This window comes from Physeter macrocephalus, chromosome 15 (assembly GCF_002837175.3).
Source record: "Physeter macrocephalus isolate SW-GA chromosome 15, ASM283717v5, whole genome shotgun sequence".
Lineage (NCBI taxonomy): Eukaryota > Metazoa > Chordata > Mammalia > Artiodactyla > Physeteridae > Physeter > Physeter macrocephalus.
The window spans coordinates 34170066-34193337 of record NC_041228.1 but is presented as its reverse complement, the minus strand read 5'-3'; the positions used below and the strand labels follow the sequence as shown (position 1 = coordinate 34193337).

The 23272-nt window shown below is 41.1% G+C and overlaps 1 protein-coding gene across 1 annotated transcript in view; it reads right to left on the bottom strand.

Annotated features, from left to right (window-relative positions):
- UBR5 (ubiquitin protein ligase E3 component n-recognin 5) overlaps nt 1-21534 on the bottom strand; it is a 147688-nt gene extending 126154 nt beyond the window's left edge. The window contains exon 1 of the mRNA XM_024129916.3: nt 21429-21534. Within this exon, the coding sequence (XP_023985684.1) occupies nt 21429-21490 (62 nt within the window). The 5' untranslated portion in view covers nt 21491-21534. The remainder of the gene's footprint in view (nt 1-21428) is intronic.
- Nucleotides 21535-23272: the final 1738 nt, after the last annotated feature.

Sequence of the window (23272 nt, the reverse complement as noted above, 5' to 3'; positions counted from 1 at the left end):
CCACCTAGAGGGGTGGGATAGGGAGGGAGGGAGGGAGGGAGGGAGATGCAAGAGGGAAGAGATATGGGAACATACGTATATGTATAACTGATTCACTTTGTTGTAAAGCAGAAACTAACACACCATGGTAAAGCAATTATACTCCAATTTAAAAAAAATACTGGAAGCTATGTGACGGTGCAATGCTTGCAAAATTGTGAAGAAAAATTATTCCCAACCAGAAATTTTATACCTAGCAAATAATAATAAGGAGGTAAAGCAATTATACTCCAATTTAAAAAAAATACTGGAAGCTATGTGACGGTGCAATGCTTGCAAAATTGTGAAGAAAAATTATTCCCAACCAGAAATTTTATACCTAGCAAATAATAATAAGGACAAAAATTAAATTTGCTTTCAACTAAATTTTTAAAATGGGCACACTAAAGACAGAAAGGGATAAGCTTTTAAAAGAACTTTTAAAACCATCAAAACTAGATCCGAAATTCCTTAAAACGTCACCAAAACAGTTAACTAAGTTAGAAACAAAAACAAAAAAACTTCCACTCTCCTGCCTTTTGGGATACAGAAAGTATGTAGACTCACTTGTCCAACAGACCTCACAGCAGTGACTGTCATTTCATCTACAAAACTGAAAGAAAAGTAAACATACCATTTGTGTTTAAAACGTATACGTGCAACTTTAAACATCTTTAAATATTCTAAAGATTACTGAATGTCCACAAAGACAGACCTTGGGATGAGGGAGAAGAGCAAGTACCAGAGGAAAGACCAAAAGCAAACAAAGAAAAGGAAACAAAAAACCCCTAGGGACAAAAATTTCTTTTAAAAAACTAAGGGAAGCTCTATTGGGCTTGTGAAGGAATTACTTGCACACTCTCCCTGAAACCAGCAAGTCTAAAGGGCCTTGACCCTCCTTCTTCAAACTCTCTTAACAGCGTCTCTAGTTATTGGCTTGGCCATAGTCTATAACGTAGACAAGCCGGAAAAACTCTAACCACAGCAATCAGAACTTAAAAGCCTGATCTTTAAACTAAATCAAGATTTTTGATCTGAAATACCAAGAAAGGATTGAGTCCCTCAACACATCCAGTAAATAATTTAGACCATAAATTCACTTCTGTGATGGCAAAATTTACTTACACGTTGAACCAACAGGGTACTGTAGCATACAATATGCTTAGTACAAAGCCTGGTACAAAACATTAGCGGCTCCTGCTATTACTGGCGTTACCATTTCTGACTGAATGAAAGAAAAGGAGGTGCTGAGTGCTAAGTAGGAACTGGTGAAAAAGGAATTTGGGGAACCAGAGCTATTATGGGTGGGCAGTACCACTTTGGATGAAGACAGCAAAGAGTGACTCCAAATATCTACCGTTATACCCCATTAAAAACCACTGATAGACATCTGAAACAGATCTCATAACTAACACATAAGACCAACTAGACATAACTGAAGTTCATGGATAAAACTGTACTTCTTAGCTCATGTGTACTGCAAAAATAATGTGAATCCATAGCATCTATTAAAATCCTGGTTATCTAAACCTTTCCAAATTACATTTAGAATTACCTCTATCCTTCCCAGTTATATATCAAATATCTACACAAAGTGTAATAAAGATACTATGGCCCAGTGGACACTTTCTCTTTTGACTTCCTCCAGAACTTCTCATCAATTCTACTCAATTTAGCAATTAATCATTTACTGCTTCGTCTCTATACTGCTATCCTACTTTTTAACATTTCTATTTTATTTTTCTAACTACACAGTAAGCTCCTTAAGGATGTACCCATGACTTAACTTTTTGCACATCTGGGTATTAGTACATTACAGGTACTGCATAGATTGACTAAAGATACTAGAAAATCATACAAAGAAGAGACTAACTGTTCACCTTTCTCAGCCAAACGACACACAAAGGATGGAAACAATTTAGTGTCACTATGGTAATGATTCTAATGTGTCCCCAGTCCACCATCTCACACCCTAGCATGTCCAGATGGAGAGTGCAACAAAGGCTTAATCAATAGGAACCAGCATACTGGCTTCAGAAATGAACAGTCCTAGTTTCATCACTCAACTGAGCATGGAGACTATCTGTCACTTTACGGTCCCCATTCCTCCACCAAACCCCAGGCAAGAGGGAAGAAAAGACACGATTATGGGCCTGTCCTCTGCAAACAGATCAAATTTTAAAGCAATAAAAAAAAATTTATTCATGTAGGCACAAGATAACAGTTAATGTACTGCTTTTAAAGGCTGGAGCACGGTCCTTTACCGCGACATTTTGTTTTTATCTACAAATGTTTAAAACTTCAGTTCACGTAACAGTAACCCATTAGCCTCAGCAGCAGACCCTGTTAACGGGCCTTAATAACTAAGGACCCCGTGCTTAGAGACCTACCACTCCACAGCTGTGCAGCCTGGGAGCCACGCTCAATTGCCTTCACCTCAAATTGCCTCTGCAACGGTGCTGTCAGGCTGCTAAATGAGATGATGTTTGGAAAACGTAGTGCTTCAGATATAGTAAGGAGTAACAATGCTAAAAATGTTTAAAATGAGCAAACCGCATAATTTTCCAGATCAGCCTCTAAACATTATATAATTCTAATCCAGAAAGTTACACCCCTCAATTCCCATAGAGGGGCCTCCACAAAACAAGGACTTCAGCTTTTATCAGTGCTCAGTACAGTCACATAAAGAAAACTTTTGTGTTGACTATAAAACTCACTGTCCATTGGGCTTTTTTAGTAGCCCTAAATATAAAAAAGATTCACTAAAAATGTATCTCAGAGCATGATTAAGAAAGTTTCTCTCTGATATAACATGATAAGCAGTTAATTTTTCAGCCATTGCTTTTTGTCTTGGCTTGCAGAAAGTCCAAAATATGATTCAACTTAAACTGACACTTCACTGACACTTCCTACCATCTTTACCATCTAGAAATTCTACCCACTCTCTTCCTTGCTTTGAGTATTAGTCCTGGGAAGGCCCTCAGAAACTGTCCAATCCCACATCTTCATTTTATAATGACAACAAAGCCTCTTTTGACTAGAAACAGACAAAAGAACAAAAGGTATTGCATGTACAAAATAAATACAGGGTCTTTTTCACATTCGCACAAAAGATGCTGCAATTTCATCACATATTCCATTTAATAAAAACTGCAAAACACTAAGAAAAATGACACATGACTAATATCACTTTAAAACTGACCACAGGGCTTCCCTGGTGGTGCAGTGGTTGAGAGTCCGCCTGCCGATGCAGGGGACACGGGTTTGTGTCCCGGTCCGGGAGGATCCCACATGCCGCGGAGCAGCTGGGCCCATGATCCATGGCCGCTGAGGCTGTGCGCCCAGAGCCTATGCTCCGCAATGGGAGAGGCCACAACAGTGAGAGGCCCGTGTACCGCCAAAAAAAAAAAAAAAAAACTGACCACAAATAATACACCACCTTAGGCAAAGCTATGAAATAATAAGGCCTACTTCTAACAAACTTTACATGCAAATAGATATCATCTTCATATTAACCATACTGGTAAGCTACACATTTATGTCAACAATAATGACCTGCCCAAAAGATTTTTAGAACTCTCCTTTTGGAACTGTCTGTAAGGTTTCTTTTATTTATTTATTTATTTTTCAGAAGAGCAACACTGAGAAATTCATTAAAACACACAATGCTGACAAACGAAAATTATATACAAAGACCAATTAAAAGTTCATAAAAATTGAAAACAATGACACAACTGTGCTTTGAAATAGAATTACTTTAGTATTTCAATAATTAAGTGTGGCCCTTGGAAAAACTACAAATATTTTTATAAAAATGACTCCATGACAAAATTCAAATGAAGCCAAATACAATGTGTAGGCCCTGACTGAATTCTGGTTTGAAAAAACCCAGCTATTGTGTACAGACATTTTAAAGACAAATGGAGAAAAGTAATGGTATTAAGGAACTCTTGTTAATTTTCTGAAGTGATAATGGTGGTTGTACAGAAGAAGGTCCATATTCTTAGGCAACGCAAGCCCATGTATTTAAAGATTAAAAAAGCATCATGATGACTGCAACTTCTAAACAGCTCAACAAAGTCATTTACATATACATGCATATTTTGCAAATTTGGCAAAAACAATTACTGAATGGAGAAGGTGGATAACCAAGTAACTCACTGTTCATTCTTTCAATTTTTCTGCATGTCTGAAGATGTTTACAATAGAATGTTGGATGGGAAAAAGAATATCAACCTCACCAAAATTACATACACACATACAGAGTCAAGGATCACCATTTAAGGAAGGTCTCCTACATGAAATATGGGGGGGGGGGGGTGTCAGGTGAAATATTGTGGTATCTTTCAATGTTATTGGAATAGTACATTCCAAAAAAAAAATCCATACACTTAATTCATTCCTTATTCCAGAGATTCGAATATAGTTCTAAGAACTAATTTTTATTAAAATAAAGTACTTTATTTTGCTTACTTTTGAAGTTCAGATTAAATTAATAAACATGTGTACTAACATATGTCAAGTACTAGGAATGCAAAGACCACAATGAGCCTGTCTTCAAAGAGGTCACCTCTCAGCTCCCCCGGATGGCACTCACAGGCTCAAACTGAAGGAAGGACAGTTTAAAGAGTGGCCCTGCAGGATAATGAGAATATTTAAGAAACCATTTAGGGATATTACAAAGAATAGTTAATTCAGTGGGCTTTCCCATAATTTCTAACTGATTACATTTTTAACAGGAATACATTTCAGACAGATGTAACATATGGAAATTAAACACCACACATTTCAAAAGAAGTGTTTCATAACTATGAACACAGAAAAAGCATGTCACTAGAATGTAAGCTCCTCAAAGGCAGCAATTTTTGCCTCTTTAGTTCACTGATACAGCCCAAGTATCTGGCCCAAAACAAGCCCTCAATAAATATATGTTGCCTAATAATGAATGAATGAATGAAACGAAGTCGAATTTCTTTTAATGTCCATTTATATTTAAGTTATGGTGAAAATTCTGGTCAATTTACTAGGAGGAAAAAAAGTATTTAAATTTTATCACAACGTTTTTGACAAGCTATCTTCTCCCTGCGTGAACTCTGAATATAAAACGGAAATGATAAATTTTTGTCCAAAATCCAAAAGGCTTTCATCATACAACATTCCTTTGAGGCATGGCTGTGAACAAATATTCTGTAAGCTCAAGTCAGAAATTATGCCCATATATCTATCTGATCCTAATGGCTTTGCTCAATATCAAAGTTCAAAATAACTTTTTAAAATAATTATTTGTAGAATCATCCCTCAATTAGTTTTACACAAGAATTATACTCCCTGTAAGAAGTCTCTAGAGGGAGAAAAAGGGAAAAAAACTTTAGTGAAATTAAATCAGTATTCTTTATTCAATGCTTTTCATGTTCCTGCTTTAGGTGAATAGCTAACTGAATTCAAACACTTTCCTAGGGATTTATTCTTTTTCTATTATTAAAATAATATATACTCACATAAAAATATATAAAATACTAAAACATATTAAGAGACATCAAAAGCGATCAGTCAACCCAGAAACAAGCACACTGTCATCACTTCTTATGAAACTTTTATCTTTAACCTGGTTAAGACCATGAACTGTTTTACACAGAAAAATGGAGTCTTTTTATCTCAGTGATATTATTGGTCCGTTTACAGGATTTGCACTGTTTTCCCAACTGCAATAAGGCATTTGAATTGAACCATCCATCCAAGCTTGTATGTCTTCATTAACACTAACAAACACCAACAACTTGGCTGGACAGAGGTTTAAAGATACTATTTGTAGCCATGAGACCAAGCAACTGGCCTAAACTAGCATGGAATGCATACCCTTTATTGCACTGGTTCAGTTACTCTAAGTCTAATCCATTAAATTAACCAGTCACAGCCAATATATGACATAACACAACAGATTTATTTTATCATGATAATACCAAGCTCATTACTGAAGATAGTTAAGAGAGTATTCTTTTTTACAAGAGAACTATTCAACTGATTTGAAACCCTATGTCGGTACTCTGAGCATTCTCTCACCTCAGGGTCTTCTCGCATGCTGTTCCTTCTGCCTAGAAAGCTCTTCTAGTCCCCCAGGCCCTGCCCTACATCACACATCTTCCCCACCAGCTCCTCAGCCTGGTCCTCCTTTTGAACATTTCAGAATCCTGGTCCTCCTTTTAAACACTACTTCTTCCAATAAGCTGTTCCTTCTTTGCAAGACTGGGGTATGCGCCTCTGGTGAAGAATCCTTTACTTCCTCTTTCCCTATGCTCATTATCATACTATTCTGTAATGGTCTGTCTTTCCCACAGACTAAGCTCTACCATCATACACCCAAGACTAGAACCGACATGTAGCAGAAGCCCCACAAAATGTGCTTATTAATTAAAGAATGAGATACTATTTAACGGCATACACACTGTGTGTACATATTACTATTTTTTTTTCAAATGTGCGTTTCCTTAATTTAAAAAAATATACACAGGAGAAGCAATGTGTTTTACATAGGAATACACACATTAACAAGGCACTTCTTATAGTTTTCCAAAATTCTATTATATCAGTCTGAGATTTATAAATTAAATATATCAGAACCTTTTAAGTTAAAATGATATCCTTGAAACTACTGGACATACTAGACTTTTCTCAAGATAAGTGAACAGAGAATGGGAATATGGTTTGTGTCAAATAAGGTTTACTGTTAGCTTTATTGCCTATAGTCTATAAGATGAAACTTTACTGTGCCTTTGCAAACAGGATACATTTCTTAAAAAAAACTGATCAAAATTTTCCATACAAATAGCTCTATATGATAGATTGTTTTTTTATTTGGCCACGACTTGCGGCATGCAGGATCTGTTCCCCAACCAGGGATCGAACCTGCGCCCCCTGCAGTGGAAGTGCAGAGTCTTAACCACTGGACCGCCAGGGAAGTCCCCATGTTAATATTTAATTGCATGTGGGTGTATATATACACACACACACACACTAACAGGTGTGTGTGTATATATATATATATATATATATATATATACACTAACAGGTGTGTGTGTGTGTGTATATATATATATATATATATATATATATATATATATATATACACTAGCAGCTGTGTGTGTATCAGAAAAACAAGTTACTTCCCATGCCCATTCCAAGAAGAAAAGGAAAAACAATAAAGCTGAATTAATGCAGAGTCTAGTCTTTGTCACTTCACTAATCATCTGGGCACTCCAGCCCTCAATTTCCTCAGCTGTAAAACATGAAAATCCTAAAATCCTCCTTGATGTAAAATTTTGAACATCTCAAAAATGACTTTCTACTCAGGAAAATCAAGTAGACTTGCGGTCTAGTCAAGTCGAAAGGTAATACCAATTATTACAGTCTACCATACAGCACAACAATAGGTATCCTAGAAAAGAGAAGAAAAGTTCTCACTGAGCACTTGACTGTAGGAGGACTGCTGAAACAGCCTCCTGAAAGAGAACAGTCCCAACCCACTACCAACCAAAGATGAGCAAACACTCCCAAGCCCAGGAGGTGAGGTGATAAGCTGTCAATGAGCTTTTGCTTTATCACAAGTTATTTCAAATAAGCTTTTGCTACCCGGAACCTTCCCCCATTAAATTTATATAGAAAGCATAATGAAAAGATAACATAATTATACTAAATTCATTTGTGCCAGATCAAATACATGAGCCCTACCAGTTAAAAAATTAACAAAAACAAAAACAAAACACAGAAGAGTTGGGCTGGTTTTGAAGAGCTCCCCTCCAGTTAAACAAACAAGGTATTCAGAGTTTAGGATGTCCACTGCTTCTAGATACCCATTAGAACAAGTACAAAAGAATAGAAGAGCAGGTCTGAGGCAGGAATAAAAATCAAACCTCAGGGCTTCCCTGGTGGCGCAGTGGTTGAGAATCCGCCTGCCGATGCAGGGGATACGGGTTCGCGCCCCGGTCCGGGAAGATCCCACATGCCGCGGAGCGGCTGGGCCCGTGAGCCATGGCCGCTGAGCCTGCGCGTCCGGAGCCTGTGCTCCGCAACGGGAGAGGCCACAACAGTGAGAGGCCCGCGTACAACAACAACAACAACAACAACAACAACAAAAATCAAACCTCAGAATGGCAAAGCTGACTAACATATATTAAATACAACTCATAAAACAGTATCTATAGGCCTATAGTCACACAGATTCAAAGCTGAAATGAACTTTCAGATGTCACATATATCCTCATCTTACAAATGAGTAAACTAAAACTAAGACTCACTGCAAGGAAATGACTTGCCCAAGATTACATGGCTGATTAGTAGAAGCACCAAGTCTCCAGACTCCAAATCTAGTATTTTTCCAGTTCTCAGAGCTCCTTCTCCATCAGGGCCTGCCTATGGTACACAAATTCTTTCAGATACACAGTAACACTCTTAAACTCTTTAAGAACTGTAATACTGGATAATGAATGTCAATATCACAAAACAAACCTGAAGACAGATTAAAATGTATTATAAAATTTAAAGGATTAAGCAGATACATCTAAATTCAGAAAACACATTTTTGAGTATTTCATCTCACCTTGGGGTCTTAAATCCAATATGAAATTCTATATCCATTAAAACAGATCTATCACATGAATGTCTAGAACCATAAATAATCTTAAAATATTTACCGGCAGTGCACTACATGAAATTTTCATTTTAAACAACGACAATAACAATGAAAGTCAGAGAACACCTGGTCTCATTTTTAAGTGTCTCTGTGCTCCAACACTACTCTCCTGGTAGCATTCAAGGCAGCCAAAGGGTCAATCCCAGCCTGTGCATGCATGAATAGAAAGGAGCACAGACTACCCACATAAGCTCTTCAAGTATCCCCTCCTCCTTGCCAATTCCCAATATCGTCTCTTCCAAAACTAAGTCAAAGCATTAGGATGAAGCAACTTGTTTTCACACCCCAACAGGCCATTATCCTCTTGTGCTTTTACCCCTAGACAGATCTTTTGCAAACAAAAAGCAAAGGAACAAAACAAACCTGCCACTGTCTAGATGTAAATTGTTCTTAAACAATGTAAGAGTTCTGGACTACTATTAAAACTCTGAGGCTTCCCTAGTGGCGCAGCGGTTGCGCGTCCGCCTGCCGATGCAGGGGAACTGGGTTCGCGCCCCGGTCTGGGAGGATCCCACATGCCGCGGAGCGGCTGGGCCCGTGAGCCATGGCCGCTGAGCCTGCGCGTCCGGAGCCTGTCCTCCGCAACGGGAAAGGCTGCAGCAGAGGGAGGCCGGCATACCACAAAAAAAAAAAACAAAAAACAAAAAAAAAACAAAAAAAAAAACAAAAAAACTCTGATTATCAATATCAAATACAGACATCTATGATTAACCTCTAGTTGCTACCAGCATCTTCAATGCCTATAAATGAAAATTCATTAGCCTCAAGAGAATGGAAGTAAGAGGATGAACCAGTCCCCACACCCTGAAACCTTGTCTTCAGAGCCCTTTGCAAGCACCAGGCTGTAGCATCAGACCCTTCTTCCCTGTGACTTAAGAGTCTCTATTAGCACTTAATTCTTTATTGTCATGTGTCTCCCCATTAAACTGAAAGCTCCGTGAGGGCAGAGGCCATCATCTTTGCATCCCAATGTATATAATTTAGTTAGCAAACTACTCATTGAATAAAAGAGTAAAATTTATTTCCCACTTTGCCTGTTTATTTCTTCCACTGATCAACAGAATTTAAGTAACAGAAACCATGGGCAACCGTAGACTCACAGTCCATTCTCCCTCTGAGCCATATTCTACGAAACAAACGCCCTCTTCCCTACCACAATCCTAAGAGCACAGAAACTGGAGCAGAAAAATCCTAAACGATCTGGTCCAATTCTTTCATTTTACAAATGAGAGTCATATCATTTATTCATGGTCACATGGCCAATTAGTATTAGACACACAGAAAAAAACAAATCCCCAACCACTGTTTTCCTCCAACTTATAACCCATAACCATCATATCAAAGACAGACAGACTGCCTACTATATATCCCATCAATTCAAAATCATCTAATACCAAGTTTTCTTTAAATTTGTGTCTTCTAATCTATGTTATCTTACCAGAAAAATAAACAATTTTCAAAAGCGCATATGGAGAAAATGTACCTTCCCATCTCTAGTACTTTGACAAGGATGTGAAAAATACTTGGCACAATCAAGATATGACCACTGGGGAAAGCTGGGTTATGAGTATACGGGACCTCTCTGCATCACTTTTGCAACTACTTGTGAGTCTGCAATTATTTCAAAGTCAAAAGTTTAAAAAATAAATAAACATGGCCCACCTACCGATGCCACTCCCTGGGCCCACTAAGTCTATCACCTCACTCTCCTCCAAACTTTCCCAATGAGCTAGAAAAAGTTCCAACTACTTCTCAACCCAAGTTCCAGGAAGGGTTGGTGCAGCCACCCCAGGCCTAGCACAATGTCTGAGAAGCACACAAACATTTACTGAACAAGGGAAACTAATCTAACACTGTGCTCAAACCCTGTGCAGGCAACATATGGCAAATATTTACACAGGTCAAACTCAACTACCTCCTTCACCAGTCTTTCACAGTTTGCTACTGGTCTGTGGATCAGCATCGCTCCCCCAACTAAGACTGTAAGCCTACAAGCACTGACATCTGTTTTTAAAAAGCGATCCTCTCAGCATCTTATAGTTCTGGGACAGACCTAATACCTATGTAAATTAATTCGAATTTTAAAAATTTCATTTGTAAAAACAGAAAAGCAAACAAAAATAAATTACTCTAGCCTCAAAGGGCAGGAAAATACCCCATTCTCAAACAGACAGCTACAGAACCTATAGCCTAAGGGGAAAAGGATGGCTGGGGGCAGTGAGGAACTGGCTAGCTTGGCCCTATTTGCTGTCATCACTTAATTTTAAAACAAAGAAATGTGGGTGAGAGCCTTTTATACAGGGGTCCTCACACTTTTCTGTTCCTGATGATGGTGGTCCGTTTAGACACTATGAGAAGCACTACTTTAAATCCAAGAACCTCTTAATCCGTAAAGGCTACCACAATAAATGTTTTTACTACAATTTGGTTAGGTTATGTTACTCTTTTAAAACTTCAACACTATTGCCAGAAAGACTTTCCATTTCCAAAAAAGGTTTTAAACGTATCATGCTCAAAACCAAAAACCCCTCAAGAATGTCCTAGAATTCACCAAAGAAAAGACTGAATCTTCATGCCAACTGAAGAAGCTTTTTACATTTCCAACGAGACTTCTGAGGAGTCAAGCGCCCTGGAGAAGGAAAGCAAAAGACCAACTGGCCTAAAGTCCCGGCTACTCAGCAGAGTTTTCTGAAACCAGAAACATTCTGGATGGTATGGGGTGGCTGCTAACCGCATACTGCCGCCTGTCTCTGGATGCAAGTATTGTACTTATTTTTCGGTATCTTTCGGCTGTCAGAAGTGGCAGAAAGATGAGCAACTGCCAGAGAAATCAGCCCCCACGTCATCTCTGACCTGCAGACCATGGGTTGCCAACCTCCCCAAGAGAAGACACCCGTTCCTGGTTCTGCATCCCCTCAGCAGTGACAGAAACCTAACAGAGAATCAGTCGGAACATGTGGCACCAATTTGTATTCATCCCTGCTGGCAACTGCAGGAAGCAAAGAAAAGGCAGTTCCTATACTTCCCCAAACAACAACCATAGAAAGCAAAGGTGCACTGTCCACAGCATCCTAGGACTCCCTCCTTCTCATTATTCTTTATCTATAATGATCAGAACACCTGATAAGCAGAAAAATGCAATCACTTACGGAAAACACCAAGGGACTTGACGGAGATGAAGTTTAAATATCACTAGAAAGAGAAGCATACTAAGAATTTTAAACTCGATTTGCACACAAGAAAAATCACCTGTCTGGTGCTTCCTTTAAAGTTTCCATATGCAGATGATGACACACAGCACCAACTGGACTAGTGCAAATTCCCTTTGGACAGGAAACAAAGTCACTCCCACAACCTAAGAAAATAGATGATGAACTGCACAAGCCCACATACCCCTCTCCTCAAAGCTTTTCATATAAAACCCTGCTTTCATCATTTAGACATCAAAATAACCCCATATTGTCTCTGCTTCTTTGACTTTCTTCATCAAGTTAACTTCCACATCTCAAATCTGGGTTTTTCTTAAAGCTTACAAAACCCATCCTCCTCGACTTTTCAGTCACAGAGCAGGCTTTCCCAGGAAAAAACACTCAGGTGAACCTCCACCAGGCCTCTAAGAGGGTCTTGGAGCCGCTCACGCAAAGCCCACCTCTGGAGTTTCAGATTGTCTGTGAGGAAAACCTGGTATCTGAGTTCACGAAAAGAGCTAGAACACCTTATGGTCTGAATTCTGGAACAGCAGATTCATGCTGGAGCAGAGCCAATTTCTTGAAATGGTAGGTTCTCAACACTTTCTTTTCTGTACTACAAAAAATGGGGCCTGAACTGATGAGAATGGAAATAAAATTCTATTGATTCATTCAAGAGAATTCACAGTGCTTCCTAGACTGGACACTGTCATAATCTTTATACCTAGCAATCTAGACTACCACTATTACTAATGAAATCTCAAAACATAATCTCTTTATATATATATATATATATATATATATATATACACCAGTACTTTTAATTAACATGAAAATTTGCTATCGAGAAAAATGTACTTTTTAAAATTTTGAGTAGCTTTCTCCTATGAAAAATAATGTAACATTTTAGTCAAGAAAAATTTCAAAATACATAAAATTATATCCAGCATGATCACAACTATATTAAAAAAAAAAATCCATGTATAGGAAAAAAGGGACCAGAAAGTCACCAAAACATTACCAGTGATGGCAACCTTGCTAGACTTTATAAATTGATCTTTGTTTTCCAGATCTTCTATACGAATGTTTTTTATAGCAAGGAATTTTTAAAAAATAAAAACTAAGAAACAGCCAGAAACTTGAAAACAACCCAAATTCCCATCAGCTAGAAAACAGATTACAAAACTGTATTATATCCAAACAATGAAACACTACTACCACAAATACAAAAGAAGAAAAACTGCTACACGTGCTAAGGAAAAGACACCAAACACGATTCCATTTGCATGAAATTCTAAAAAAGGCAAAATTACAGTGAGAAAAAGAAGAATAATTGTTTTCAGGGGCATGATCGGGGGAAGGGACTTTTGGGCACAAAGGAGCACAAGGGAATTTTTGAGGGTCATGAAAATGTTCTGTATCTTGATTGTGGTGGTAGTTACACAACTGTATACATTTGTCAAAACTCATCAAACTGTACACTTAAAAATGGGTGAATTTTACTGTATGTAAATTATACTTCAATAAAGCTGAGTTACAAAATACATAAGGAGAGAGAAAGTTGAAAACATTTTATTAAGGTGAATGACACCACTGGAAACTGAACAAATAACATTACTTTTGCTGTTTGGGTAAAACAAATTGTATTTTTATTTACATGTGAAATAACATTAATTTTTAACACTTTATTCAATATCCTGACAAAAATGATAATGTCACAAACCACAGTTATCTAAGAATTTACCATATTTCTCATTTTGAAGGGGTTTATTAGCACTACAGTGATCAAGAAAATAATGTAAAATATGATCCCACTAGAGAATAATTTCTAATAGCCAAGTTCAATTTACCAGTAGTCTTACCTCTATACATTAACTTAGAAGAATGCTGCAAACTTTTCACGACTTATTCTTATTCCTCAATGTGCCCCACAGAAAATCACTTAATTTCAAGAATCTTGTCTTTCCATCATTACATAACCATTACAAGCGACTTGCTGATAAAATGCTATCACACTGGAGGTTAAGAAATGACAGCATCAGTCAACCTGTAAGGAACATTAAGATTTCCAGTGTGATGCTGCCTGTCCTTCTAAGGCTATTATCCAAACAAATTTTCTCTTACTCTTAAGAAATGTCAAATTTTGTTAACATGTTAAAACTCAGTTTTATTATGTAAAATTTCAAAACTGTCAGTCATCAAAAATAAGCATTTATGTGACAACAGGAAAATCTAAACAGACTGAACTTTGAGATTAAGGTAATTTTTTTTAAGTTTTCATCTTTGAGATACATAATGAAGGTATGTCAATTAAATGATCTAAGGAAAAGGAATAAATAGGGAAGAGGCTTGAAACCAGACTGACCACGAGTAGATAACTGTTGAAATTGGGTGATAACTCTTGTACATAGGTGTCACTATACCATCCTCTCTACTTTTGTACATGCTTTAAATTTTCCATAATAAAAAGCTTTAAAATAATTTTCACAGTAAAACTTAAAAATCAATTATAAAAACAAATCAACATTTCATAATTACAGTGACCCAGGAGGGCAGACTGTTGTCATTTGCTCAGAATGCCAAGGTGTCAAAATGACAGAAACACGGACTATAACTGGAGTTTGTTTTCTTAACTTGAAGTACAGTCGTCCCTCTGTCTCCGAGGGGCATGGGTTCCAGAAGCCCCCGCGGATACCAAAATCCTCGGTTGCTTAAGTCCCTTTATAAAATAACCAGTACAATGAATAGTCTGCACTCAGTATCTGCGCATGTGACACCCATGGATACCAAGGGCCGAGTGTATATATGATAAAAACGGGGCAAAAAGACATGAGTACATCATCCTGCAACATAAAATTACTCCCCTCAATACACCCTGCAAAATCTACTTAAGCGTAATTTGACACAGTCTTCAGTGATTAACTTTCCTTTAGAGGCTACTTCCTCAATAACCTAATTGTTAAGGGAAAAACCCTGACCTTTCTAAAGTTCATCCCATTATTCCTAGTTGTACTCCTATGTACTATGTAATTTCCTTCCGAAATGTCTGTTTACTCCTAAACCTACAATTTAGTCACTGATTTCTTGATTTATAAAACTGATCTTCCCTCATTTGTTTTGATTTTCAATTTTTTGTTTGGCTATTTCATACCCTGTCTTTAATCTTACTTTCCTTAAACAACTTAATCATTTTAGTGAAGCTTGCCTGTACCTTCCCAATAAAGTCACTCTAGCATTGTTGTTTCTAGGTAACAATCTCAACAATCAAATAGTCAGATTTCCCACTGGTTTGGTGATGTGATGCTCTATTCCACCCTAATACTTGTGTTTTTTGCTGCAGCACAATTAAACTTTAGGCAGCTTTCAACTATTATAACCTTCACCCACCACAACCTTTGTTCATTCGGCTCCACATAATCCCTGGCCTATTTCCTGGCTCCTACTGAGTGGACGAGGATATGCTTGCCTTTAAAACCCAACAGTTCCTAATAAAAATAAGGAACAATCGGACTTCACTGGTGGCGGAGTGGTTAAGAATCCGCCTGCCAATGCAGGGGACCTGGGTTCAAGCCCTGGTCCGGGAAGTGTTGTTTCTAGGTAACAATCTCAACAATCAAATAGTCAGATTTCCCACTGGTTTGGTGATGTGATGCTCTATTCCACCCTAATACTTGTGTTTTTTGCTGCAGCACAATTAAACTTTAGGCAGCTTTCAACTATTATAACCTTCACCCACCACAACCTTTGTTCATTCGGCTCCACATAATCCCTGGCCTATTTCCTGGCTCCTACTGAGTGGACGAGGATATGCTTGCCTTTAAAACCCAACAGTTCCTAATAAAAATAAGGAACAATCGGACTTCACTGGTGGCGGAGTGGTTAAGAATCCGCCTGCCAATGCAGGGGACCTGGGTTCAAGCCCTGGTCCGGGAAGATCCCACATGCCGTGGAGCAACTAAGCTCGTGCGCCACAACTACTGAGCATGCGCTCTGGAGCCCACGTGCCACAACTACTGAAGCTCGCGCGCCTAGAGCCCACAACGAGAAGCCACCGCAATGAGAAGCCCTCATACCGCAATGAAGAGTAGCCCCCGCTCACCGCAACTAGAGAAAGCTCGAGCGCAGCAACGAAGACCCAACGCAGCCATAAATAAATTACTTAATTTTTTTAAAAAAGGAGCACTCACTAAATGCCATGCCTTGTGCAAAAAAGCACTTTCTGTGTCAGCGCTGCCCAACAGAATATGCAGTGATCATGGCCCTGTTCTGTATCTGCACTGTCCAATTCGGTGCCACTAGCTACATGTGGGTACAGAGCACCTGAAATATGGCCACTGCTACCATGGAATTGACTTGTTAATTTTATTTCATTTGAATTAATTTCAATTTAAATAAGTCATGTTTTGAGACTAACTTACATTGCTTGAATTTTTCCTCATGAATTTCCATTTAGTTTTACATCTATGTACATTCAAGATAATCTACCACAGAGTTTCGCAACCTCAGCACAACTGACATTTTGGACAGGTCCATACTTTATTGTGGGGCTGTCTTGTGCATTGCAGGGTGTTTAGCAACATCTCTGGTCTCTACCCTCTAGAGACCAATAACAATGCCCCAACGGGGACAATCAAAAAATAGTTGAAAGCTGCCTAAAGTTTAATTGTGCTGCACCAAAAAACACAAGTATTAGGGTGGAATAGAGCATCACATCACCAATCAAAAAATGTCTCCAGGGCTTCCCTGGTGGCGCAGTGGTTGAGAGTCTACCTGCCCATGCAGGGGGCACGGGTTCGTGCCCCGGTCCGGGAAGATCCCACATGCGGCCCACATGCCGCAGAGCGGCTGGGCCCGTGAGCCATGGCCGCTGAGCCTGTGCGTCCGGAGCCTGTGCTCCGCAACGGGAGAGGCCACAACAGTGAGAGGCCCACGTACCACCAAAAAAAAAAAAAGGGTCTCCAAACACAGCCAAATATCCCCTGGGGAGCAAAAACTGCACCTAGCTGAGAATCGCTGATCTAAGACTAACAGTCTGGATTCCGCATTCAATGCTAAGGATATTCTAAGGCAATTTCTTTGAGTTCCTGCTTTTCTATTTGGAAACCAGACAACACATAAAAGCAGTAAAAATTAACCATCTCTTTATAATATTTTCCACAGAACCTACATTGTAATATTGTGTTTTCCCACCCACTATCTCAACTATTCTTCACCAACCTTGAGGTGTGTACTATACCTGATTTAGAAACTGAGGTGTGTGGGACTTCCCTGGTGGTCCAATGGGTAAGACTCCGCACTCCCAATGCAGGGGGCCTGGGTTCAATCCCTGGTCAGGGAACTAGATCCCACACGCGTGCCGCGACTAAGAGTTTGCATGCCACAACTAAAGATCCCGTGTGCCGCAACTAAGACACGGTACAGTCAAAATAAATAAATAAATAAATAAATAAAAAAGAAACTGAGGTGTGAGGGGGTGGGGAGGAGGAGAGACAGGGAGTGAGGTTGTAAGTGGTTAAATGACTCAATTACCACAACACAGTTAATAAGTAGCAGGGCTGAGACAAACCCAGATTTAGGAATTCCAAATTTCAAACCCCTGTCTACACTATCTTACTGTGGAGCCTTACAGCATCTAAAGTGGGAGCTCCTTGGAGAAAAACCCTTTCGATATGACAATCTCAACCAAGACTGTTTATGACCACACAACACATTATAATGCCTAAAAGTGAAGCTCACAGGAAAATTCCACATACAGACCAAAAACGAGAACTGGTTTGCAATGTAGCCAACCTGCATCCCGAGGAGTAATTCAAGACAGGGACTAGTCACAGGGACACCATCACCTTAAAAGGCCTCTCCTAACCTAGTACTAGGAAAGGGTTAAGAGGGTCCACCCCCTGACAAAAGGCCTAAATGAATTTGGAGCCCAGGAGGGAGGAGTTGAGCAGAAAGGGAAATCAAAACTCTTAAGACAGGTAGGTGGCTGCTCAAAGGCTGGGATGCCTCAGAAAGCAGAGATTTCCCAGAGTACAGGCCATGTGGAATACTGAAAAGAGCCCTGGACTTTAAGCATCAGAAGACCCATCATGTGGACCTCTTCTGTCAGTACCCTGGATAAACTCTATAAACTCAGGGCCTGATTTTCCAGCTCATCAGTGAAAAAAACTGGTCTATATGACTTCTTTGGCACTTTCCAGGGTTTGGTGAGCTGGCACTTCCAGCTCTCCCCTTAATCTCAATGCCTAAGAACCATGTTCTTGTTATGGTTTTTTGCTATTTCTCGAGACAATGTTTTAAGCAAGAACATAGCACTAACTGGAGAAATTCACTAGAAAGAAAATCAAAATGTCACACAAGTATCCGAGCACTGAATGGTTTCAATTGCACACAATGAGTATTTGCTGAGGGCCAACGCTCTGCACCAGGGACCTTGTAATCACTCTGGAAAGCTACAACCAACATCCTAGGCTCTCTGAATTCCTCTCCTCTGCCCTAGCCATCCCCGCCTATATTCATCTACTGCATTATTTGGTCTCCCAGAGCCAATAATTAAAGATTTTAACCCAATATACAAAGACCATCACAGAAATAGCAAGTATGAAAACACAAAAGAAAAAAAAAATCAGATACAAACAGGTTTTTTTTTAAATGCCGAGTACACTTTAAATGTTTGAGCCATCACTCTATTACACTAAATAAAATATACGACTTTTAACAGGATGTGGTTATTTTAAAAAGACAACTTATCTGTAGAATAAAATATTGGTGTTTTGAGACCCCTAAGTTTTCTCTGACTGAGCAATTTATTTGTAGTACCATGCTGCCTGTCCAGTCTTAACTGCTTTCCGGGTAAAGACTAAAGTCTACCTATTTATAGACCTTTCATCCCGAACTACCATTTATCATTTCACTTGTGACTGTCATACATAGAAAATCAACCCATTGTTAACACACTCTTTTCTATTACCAAAACTTACTTTAAACCTTGGTAGATTTTTACCTGAAGACAAAAAATATTCTGGGCTTATTCTAGTAAGTTGTAAGGTTCCAGAAAACCAACCTCGTTTGGAAACAGATTTCCCTCAAGCAATGCAGCAATAGGTTGATCCCATTACTCTGCAACTAGGTATGCAAACATGAACTTTCTTCTGAAAGGGAGACACAGAACAGCTCCACCACAAGTCAACTACTTTTCAAAACTAAAAAAGCATGACTACCTCAAATGATGCCTTCATAAGTCTCAACAGACCAGACATTTTTACTGCTACTAGATAAAACTAGAGGTTCCTAAGATTTTACCTACAGCCCTCTCCTATTGTTCAAATATCTGCCACCTTGATGCACACATTTTATGATCTCATCAGATCCACCTCTTTTATTTCTCATGAAATGAAAACTGAAGATGATCCAACTATTCTTAATATTGTATACCGACACTACAGAAATCAAAAACAAAGCTGATTCCTTGTTTACACCAGGAATGGAAAAAGAAAAGGTAGCTTTAAAAAAGATACATGTCAATTTCCAGACTAGCTGAAACAAAAGGAATGCTCAAAAATTATTCAAAGTGCCCAACAAAACTGCAAAATAGGTTTTGGCATGCACAGTCAATTGAGTAAGCTAATCAGGATTCTTGGTATATAAAGTTAGGACTAATATAAAAAACATACCCTACTTCTCAACTGGTGCAATTTTCTGCGCTACAAGACAAGTTGCACTACAAGCACTACCAACTCGGTTCTATGAATGACAGACAGTACAGCTATCCACACTACTAGCGTGGTTCTAAAATTTACAAAAAACCTTATGCGAAAGTCTTAACAAAAGATTTGTAATGAAACAAAATCGGAGTACGGATCGCATTACAAAATGTTAAAATAAATGACTTAAAACTTATTTCAGTATTTAAAGGAACTACGCAACAATTCCAAATGGTTAGTATTTTCAGAAAGTATTCCAAAAGTTTTACAAACATGTTAATAAATACTATATGGTTACAGCAAAGATTAGACAAATCCAAACCCAACGCCAGAAACCAAGCCTCCAGCTTCCCGGATTGAAAGGCTGTCCGCCCCACCTGAGGCGGTTAGATACTCCGAGACAGAGGCCAATATCTTAGCAGCAAGTTAGGCCTCTTCCTCCCGCCGGGAAGCGCATGACAAACAAGGCATCATGCAATTTATGTCACCCGGTCACTTAGCAAAAATTATATCTAACTTCTAAACTTGGGCCCAGATGGCCTTCCATATTTATAAGGAATAGAGAGCAGCGAAAGTGTTGGAATAAAAGAGACTTAAAATGTCCCCCTTTCTGACCCTGTAAACATTTAGCCCATCATTAGAACTGAGTCCTAGATTCTAAGACTTGCTTTAATGGAGGCTTCCCTCAACCTCCTCGGAGTCTCTTTTGCAACAGTGAAGGAACTTTTCCTGCTTTATCTCAGTTCCCTGAGAACATGCGGCCCTGCAATTCAATATCCTAACCTGGCAGGGGACGGTGGAGGAGGGAAGGAGAGGAATCCAGGGCCAAAACAGCCTTCTTATGAAAGGCAAAAAAAAAAAAAAAAAAAAAAAAAAAAAATCATAATTCCTCCTCCGCCCATAGCAAAACCCATCCCAGAAATTTTACAGCGTGTTAAGAAAAGCAGCACTGCGAACTGCAAACGTAAGAGTTTTCCTTTGACTCCACGCTCGGCTTTCAGCTGTCAAATTACAACTCAGGAAAACACTATCATTAGAATAAAAACGGAAACAAAAAAGCTCGCACCACAGGGGCCGGGAGCAGGAGCTGCCTGCACCATTTAGGGAGTAGCAGAGCAAAAGAAAGCTAATCCACTTCCCCACCCGCGCCTAAATTCATCCCCTCCCCGGACAGGCAAACCTCACTGCAAGGGCTCAAATTTAATAATAATAACAATAATCATGGCGCTTCCTCCCTCCCCCCCAACCGCGATCCGCTGGAAATCAGCTTCTCCCCACCCTCCCCACTCCCCCGGGATCTCCAGGCCCCGCAGGTCCGACCACCACCCCAGACACAGCTCCCAGGGCCCCGGGCGAGCCCAGCCTAACCCGGGGCCCCTCGCCCGGCTTCTCCTCTTCCCTCTCTTTTTACCTCCACCATCCCCCATCCGCATTGTCTGTCTCAATTCAACTTTGACTAATATGGATTCCTCGAGCCTGGGCCGGGCGGTAATTACAGCTCCCCCCACCGGGAGCCGGATCCCCCCCCCATCTCCACCGAGTTCAACGCGGCTCCTTCGTGGAGGGGGGGAGGGGGGACGAGGATGTGGAGGGTGCAGTGCGCTTTCCCGTCCACATCTCGCTTGCCCCCGCGGCCCCGGGCCCCAGGGACCAGAAGTTTGCCCCGGAAGGGGCCTAGCCGGGTGCAGCGAGGACCCTCCCCCCTCACCGCCGGACGGCGCGTAAACACCGGCGCCCGCCCCGGCGCGGCCCCGTGGGGCAGGTGGGGGGGAGGGGAGGGCGGGGAAGGCGCCCCTCCCCCAGCCCGCCGGCCCGCCCGCCCGCCGGCCCTATTACCTGTCATTGAGCTGGTCCTCGGTGCCCGGCAGCGGGTGAACCACGAAATGGATGGACGTCATGGTGCTTCCTTCTCGTCCTCCTCCTGAGCACGGCCCCCTCCCGCTCTGCTCCCCCCCCCAACCCCTTCCCCTCCCCAAAACCCACAGCCGCCGCCGCCGCCCTCCAGTCCCCAAATGGAGAGAAGCAAATGAGCAGGGGCCGCCGCCGCCTCCCCGCCGGGCGTGTGTCCGCGGCGCGGCGTTCCGGCGGGGCGGGCAGGAGGGCGGATCAACACGCCACCCGCTCTCCCGGCGACAGCGCGCAGGAGTGCGAGGCCGGCGGCCGGGACCCGGGGCGCGCCGCCGCCAGCGGCAGCCGGGCGTCGGGAGAGGGGCCGACTGGGGAGGGACGAGCGGGACGGGCTGCGGGGCCGGTGTGGTCCTGGTGGCGGACGGGGTCCGGACTAGGGAGGTGGGGAGGGAGATGAGCCTGCACCGCGCGTCACTGGCGAGAAGCCGCCGCCACCGCCAGCGCCTCCGCCGCCATCTTCACTTCTGCCCCAGTTTCTCCTTCTCGCAAGCTCCGCTCCCGAGCGGCGGGGGAGGGGCGAACGGGAGGAGGAGGAGGAGGAGGAGGAGGGAGGAGACCGGCGGGCGGGGGCACGGCAGCGAGGGGGCGGGGCTCCGGGAAACGGGCGGTAAGACCCTTTCGATTGGGCGGCTCAACGTTGTCGGGCCACGACGCTGTAAGGCGCGTGCGGATTGGTCCGTTCGGCTCCCGAGCCCAGCCCCCGCCCCGGGGGGGGGGTGGGATATCTCCCGAGTGAGTGTTCCGGAGAGCACGTGTTAGGGAAAGAAGAGGCGGGGGGGAGCGGGGGTGGGGTGGGGAGCGGCGAGCCGGCAGGGGCGGGGAGTCCGGGAGGGAGGCTAAGTGTGTGTCCCCGGGGAGGTGGGAAGGAAGAGGGGTCCTTCGTTCTCTCGCTCTGATTTCCCCTGGGGCATCCCTAATTTTTTTTTGCGGACCCTTAGGGGTTTTTTGTTTTTGTTTCTCGTCCTTCATCCTCAGTTACATTTAAAGTGGAAGTATAAAATCAGTTAAGGGGCAAGAAATACACAGCCTTTTATTGGAGAAGTAAGGTAGTTATGTAAGGGCCTTTCCAGAAGGTCCAATCATAGGATCATAGAGCTGACTTTGCAGCACCTTCTTTTATCACCCTGATGTCCCCAATTTCCCCAACACCACCACTATTACATACCCACACAAAGACAAAAAGTGGAAATTTCCACCAATTTCCTGATTTAAATGATTCATGAATTTTTACTCCTTTTAAATGAAAGATGATACATCTATTCTACAAAGGTGTTTCGTTCCTCAGCTTATGATCAGTGGGATCATAAAGGCTAATTCTTGAATAGATCTATCTGCTTTTTTCTAGGGAACCAGTTCATAGCTTTCTTCTCAAAGGCTTCCATGGCACCTTCAAAAAATCAAGTACCTCTTTCAAGAGAAAAAAGTGAAAACATGAAGCCTCTTCTCCAGTATTTTCAGTTAAATCAGGGGTCCTGTGAAACATTCTTAATTTTCAATATCACTTTTCTTCTGTTAATGCATTACACACACACACTTTTGCTCAGGAAGTTCTTTTGAACAAAATATATGAAAATTATTTATAAATCAGGATAGAGTAGGTACCCCTTGAGACAGATAATGGAACACTTTTGTAGGTCACTAGCTCCAAAATGGCCCAGATTACTTTAGACTAAAAAATGATTTCAAGGCCACTATTTATTAGAAATCCGTGGGAGCCACGGGGAAGCAGGGTAGACCAATGGATACTGCTAGTTTTAGAGCCAGACAGACCT